The sequence below is a fragment of the Echinococcus granulosus genome (assembly GCF_000524195.1).
Source record: "Echinococcus granulosus chromosome Unknown EG_S00048, whole genome shotgun sequence".
Taxonomy (NCBI): Eukaryota; Metazoa; Platyhelminthes; class Cestoda; order Cyclophyllidea; family Taeniidae; genus Echinococcus; species Echinococcus granulosus.
In genome coordinates, this window is record NW_020170428.1 from 367476 (window position 1) to 373413 (window position 5938).

A 5938-nucleotide genomic window follows, 5' to 3' on the forward strand; every position below is an offset into this window, starting at 1 on the left:
AAGTGTTATTAGATGTAAAAGCGAACATTCAGTGATATTAAATGAAATTGACGACACTAAGATAGCGAAAAAAAGTAATATAATAAACGTGCTAGCAAAAAAAGAAATTAAAGTCACATTTGCGGAGTCTTATCTAGTGCTCGAAAAGAACTTAATAACATAAAAGATAAAAGGTTTGCGAAGGATTCATTTTTATCTCTTCCCCTCCTCCTTCAAACCCGTTGTAAGAACGTAGTGACTAGCCAAGGGCCTCTTTATTGGTCAAATTCGGGGCAAGGAACAGAAGTTAGGTGCGTGTACGTCCAAGATACACTTTTTCCTGGGGGTTTGATGACGCCCCTTTCCGTAGCGAGGTCCATGTTTACCAAATGCTTCTTATTCAAAAGGCACACTCAAGCAAATATATACTACATATTGCTAAATTGCAGCCAGATCTGATGACCATACTACTTGGCGAAGCCCAGGTAAACGAACACCGAGGCAAATAAAGGATACGGTTCTTGCAGATCCGCTTACGACCCCTAAAAGCGATAGCACCCAGCAGGTGATGGAGTAATAAGAAAAACATTCCTCAAACACATCGTAGTAACAAAATTTGTACGGCAGGCCCCCTAGTTCCTTGCTCAAAATTATTGTTTCATTTTCGAATTTTTCAAATCAAACCTTTTGTTGCTCAATGTTGCAAAGTACTTAGACGACACATTTCGGCTTATTGGCTAGAAAAAACCCACTAAAATTCATAATTTCGGCAAATTTGTCTCCAATTTACTAGATAAAATACTTTTTAGTAGCTGTGTTAATTTATAGTTGCATGCTTCTTTCTTTTTGTAGATCAACAGATGCCTGGATTCCCCATTTTTTTAATCCATCCCAGAATTTCTTTACTCGCGTTACTAAGTCGGTGCCAATATTTTTGAAAATATTTTGCAGACTTATTAAAAATCGCATTTACTCCAAAATCATAGCCTTGCTAGTGAAAGGAATGGAATCCTAGAAACCATTTCTGGTGAGCTGTTATTGCAAACCTTGGATCGTTTCTGAAATCATTAGCTTAACAACGCTTCAGGTATTAAAACCATTTTTTCCACGTAGGGACTTGAATTCAAAGTTCTTCCAGTACTCTTGTCAAAATTGGGAAAATGTGCGTGTAGATGGGTAAAATTCGAGTCAAACTGTCTAAAACTAGGGAAGTTAGTAAAGCAAACCTTAGCTATCCACATCCTGTGGTGACAATCTCGTCATCCCCCTGCCACGTGACCCCATCGATCGCGTAAGCATCGACCATTGGCAATTTGAAGAGTCAAGGTGAGGTGCAGCTGCTAGCTTTGCCTAAACCGACTCCTCAAGATGCCCTGTCTCGTTCTTATCCGTGTTCGGATTCAGGACCTCTACACATTGCGCAACGCCATCTACAAAGCTCGCAGTGTTCTAGAAAAGGGCTATCGAGGCCTCTACATCGGTATCTCCAATGATGTAGGTGCTTCTTCCCACTGTAATCCATTTCGTCTACTTTAGGCTGAACGTGTTCCACCTTGCGAGAGTCAGCCTCTCCTCAACTTCGGAATGGGATTATTCTACTTTTCGGACGAAGCGGACGCTAGACGCTTCATCTACAGTGATCAGGGCTTCATGGAGACGGATTTTTTGGAGAACTCGGATATTATGATCATTCCTATGCTTAAGCCGCTCCTGATTGGTTGCTGTAAGTTGCTATCCCCTCCGTACTCCCCGCCCCACCTCACCACCTCCATTAGTGTGAGTTGCTGCTAATGTGGGCTAAGCTATGCCTAATTAACCCTTCATACAGGCGTGACTTCCTCTAGGCATTTAACTACAATTCCTGCAGTAAATAAGTGGGCAAATTGCCGTATATTTGTAGACGGAACAGCACTTCTCTTCACGGAGTTGGTTCGAAGTGAAAACTACTGCCAAATGCCAGCATCAGCCATCACCTTTGATATGGAGAAGTGTGGAGCAGTTCCAAATATTGTGGACACCATTCAAGTGGGTATGATTAGAGCCTATGAGGCAAAACCCGGCGGTTTTCGAATTTCTCAATTTCCCAATAAGAAGGTCTTCTACGATTGGGTGAAGTCAGGTGAATTGACACACCACGTCCCCGTTGAATGTTTCACTACTGTGATGCGTGTGTTTTTAATCGACTCCTTCTTCTTTTCTTTTCACCATTTACAGATTGTGGGGCTCGATTTAGAGAGGATATGTGCAAAGTGAGAAGTATGAACACGTACATTGCAACATTTGCAAGGGACCTGTTTTGAGCGAGGGCAGTGCCATTGTCGCGACTGGTCATATTCTGTGCAGTTTAACCAAAGACACACCCTCTTTGGAGAATTCATTTGTGCGACTTTCAAAGCCTCATTTTCTCCATTAACTGGGAATGTGGCAAGAGACGAAGATGATGCAGGCTAGTGAGGGCTTTTTATACACATGCACCGTCTTCGCTTAGGCGATTGTCTAGTTGGTGCCTTGAAGCAGTACTTACTTTTTGCTAAATTTATATGACCTTTAAAAAGTGTGATTTATGTCTCAGCGACAAGATCGCAGGGGAATTCGTAGCTCATAAATTACCACTTGAAAAGGCTTACGGAAATCGGAGGTGGTGACCTTTGTACGGAATACAGCTGAAAGTCTACGTGTTGGGAGTCCGTCCCACCACCGTGGCAGTCAGTCATTTGACAAGTAGACTAGTTAGTAAGCTAAATAGAGCTAATAAGTCTACTTAAAATAATGTTTGAGCTTTTGGCGAATTATAACCCCTTAGCAGGTGGGCATGACTATCAAATGCATCGCCCTTTGGCTTTTAAATGACCAATGAGAAATGAGGTGGGGCAACCAATCAGACGACCGCAAGGCTAGGAGGTGACTAACATGGCCACTGTCGGTCAGTAATAAAAAATTTAACTTTAATTAAAAGCAGAAATTTTTAAAATAATATTCCAAAAAACTACTACTGACTTGAGGGGAAGATTTTTCGCCAACTTGACCACTTTTCCTCTTTCAAAATGGCCAGCATATTTAGGCCGTCAGTCTGGACAGTTTTAAATAAAAATTCCACAAGATATGGTGTAACCACTTTACTTGAGGTGATTAGCTGAGGATGGTGTTCATATTTAGCTGCATTTTGTGGAAAAGCAAAAAAAAAAAACAAAAGACTAAAAAATTTCGAAACGACAGCGCTCATTTAGAGAAGCTAATTACCCCGCAGTTGAAGCGGCATCTGTTGCACACCAATTAGACCGCAAAGCATCGCCTGGAAAAATGCCTTTCTCTTCGTGCAACTTTAAAGTCATTCCTTCATCCTACAGAGGGTGTCTATGAAACGCAATGGTTGTGTGTTTGGGGGCGAATTGCCTATGACATCGAGCAGTCAAGTGATGAGTGGATTTTGGCATCAGAATTTTAGCTATTTTATTTTCTTCAATGGATCTGGTGTTGCACAACGAAAAGTAAAACTTCCCCGTGCATAACTTTGTGTTGAGGAGACATCCATTTTGGATGAAATAGAAGGAAGACACTGCCACCTCCTCCATATTTCCCTCCTCTTTCTTCGCCTTTGTCGCAGCATTCCACAGGCATTCTATTACATGCAAAGCAGATAAAAAATGTTGAAAATTTGGTTGAAGTAGAAGCGCAGGTAGGTGAGACTAGATTTTTTCACCTTAGAAAGCCAAATTTTTGGCCATCGTGTGTCCTCTCGCGGTGCTGTGCCCCCTGACAGCAACCATATACTACTCAGTCATCTAGGGTCCAAGTGACAAGTACTTGTGGAATCGCTTCTTTATTCACTGAGTTAAGCCGAATAAAACAACTAATAGGAAATGTCTTTATTTTAGTGTTACCACGTGCTTCTTTGACGCAAGTCGCTTTTGAAGCCTCAGTGGAAATGTCTTGAGTATACTGTGCTGCATCACAATTAGTTTAGTACTCGAAGTGCTTCTTATAAAGTTAAGTAATCCTCGCATTTGGAGCAAGATTTGTTAATTGCCTAAAACATCGCTGAGGAGCTAACGACTGAGTTGTGAGGTCACCTGTGAAGAGTCTGGTGCAAGGGAGATTAAAAAACCTCACTGTAAGTAAAAAAAGGAACAAAACAATATTCAGAGTTACAAAAAAGACGTCTATTTATTAGAAAAAGGATTCAACTTCATTTTTGAAGACAATACGCAATAGTAATGCCACGTCCAGACATGATTATAAATCCAACGATCTGATTAGTTGAATTTTGACCAATGGTTGAGTAGATTGATTGAATATAATCACCAATCAAACCGGAGAAGGCTGTGTGGTTCGGATATATAACTCCGATCAACACACCCAGCGTAAGAAAAGTTGCGCCATTTACTAGCATAAAAGAAAGAAGCAACGAAATGATGTCTCTTTTAATTGGATAAATAACTGATTTTTGCACTGTTTTCCCACATCACCGCAAGTTTTGCGGGAATTATGCCAAAATCTGCCATAGTAACGTTCACGGGTTCAAAAAAATTTGCCTAAATCGTTTTAGCCGTGGGAGATCGAATTCGAAGCAAAATGCAAACACGAAGGCAGAGAGCGAGGGAGAGGAAAAAAGGGACAGAAGTAGTGAGTAATATAGAGTGAGCTAGGGAGAGGTAGATGAAGAGATGGTTGGGCTATCAAATGACTGCATTTCCATATTGATGGACTTTCTCCCAGCGTAATTAGGCGGCCCTAATATCCCCCATCCCTCATCGTCTCTTCCCCCACCTCCTCTTTCCGACCCGTGTAATTAGCTGGAGGAGCAGGAAGAGGAAGGAAGACAGTAGCGGTGGCAAGTGACCCTTTCATGCCGTTTTCGCATGTGTCTACAGTAAAATAACCGACCCATGAGGTTTTGCTCCACGCTGATGCATTGAAGATTGGCTCTTGGGTCTTAATAATTTCAAATTAATAGGCTATGTCCTTCTCTACCACCAAACTCATCTTTTGTTGTGTAAATAATTAATTTCTTTTGTGTCTCCACTTGTACTACGATTAAAACGTGACGATTAATCACTTTCATTAATCAGATGAGTGGATGGGAGATGAGGAATAGGCGCATGAGCAGGTCCGTTAGGTCTGAGCTAGATGAGAGATTTAAGGATAAGTAAAAAAACTTAAAATTAGGCATTTCCAGAGGTGGACGATTCGGGAATCGGTAAATAGATGGGTACGAAAGAGAATGTAAATCTATGGATCGAAAAGGAATGGATAGTACAGGAATGGATCCAGAGTAGGTGGATGGGAGGCTAGTTTGATGGATATGAGAGGAATTAATTTGTTCAAAAGGAATGAATGGATGGATGGATACCGAATGGGCGGACGGATGGATGGATACGTGAAGGATGTAAAAAATAGATGAGCATATTAACCATTCAACCGATTACTAATCCAGCCAACCTACCAATCGATTCGTCATTGATTTTTTATTTACTCAACGGTAGATGCGTATCGATTTCGAAATAATCGATACATGACTGTGACTAATTACGAGCGCCACTCTAGTAAAGCAGTTTTGAGGAGATGGTGAATTCCACTCACACCAAAGCCGCAAAAACTCCCGATTTTTAATCCAACCGAGGCCCTTTCAAAAATGTTTCTGCTTCATTGTGCTAAATTTTAATGCAGTCCTTCCTCCTCTCAGCCAAAACCCTTCCCATTACCCCAAATTTTTGATTAAATCAATTAGCGCTTAATTGATGTAAAAAGAAAACAGCCGATGCCACCAGGTTCGCCAAAGTCTCCACCGTATCCTTCGTCTCGGTGCTCTTAATGCTTGTTTACCGCTACCGTTGATGCCTTAAGTGATTGTGGTGGTGGCAAGGGTTAGTAATGACGCGGATAGAGGCACCATCTTTGCTTTACGAACAAAGTAGTTATGAAATGGGGATCACTGCCCAGTATATTCAGTCCTTTCTTT

General features: G+C 41.3%; 1 protein-coding gene across 1 annotated transcript; it reads left to right on the forward strand. All coding sequences in view use genetic code 11, as the record gives it.

Annotated features, from left to right (window-relative positions):
- Positions 1-1347: 1347 nt before the first annotated feature.
- EGR_05945 (hypothetical protein) lies at positions 1348-2279 on the forward strand (the record flags this gene model as incomplete). The annotated part of the gene is made up of 4 exons (XM_024495194.1): positions 1348-1473; positions 1516-1702; positions 1880-2098; positions 2194-2279. 4 exons carry the CDS (start codon positions 1348-1350, stop codon positions 2277-2279), a joined length of 618 nt encoding a protein of 205 aa, XP_024350413.1.
- Between the last annotated feature and the right edge of the window lie 3659 nt (positions 2280-5938).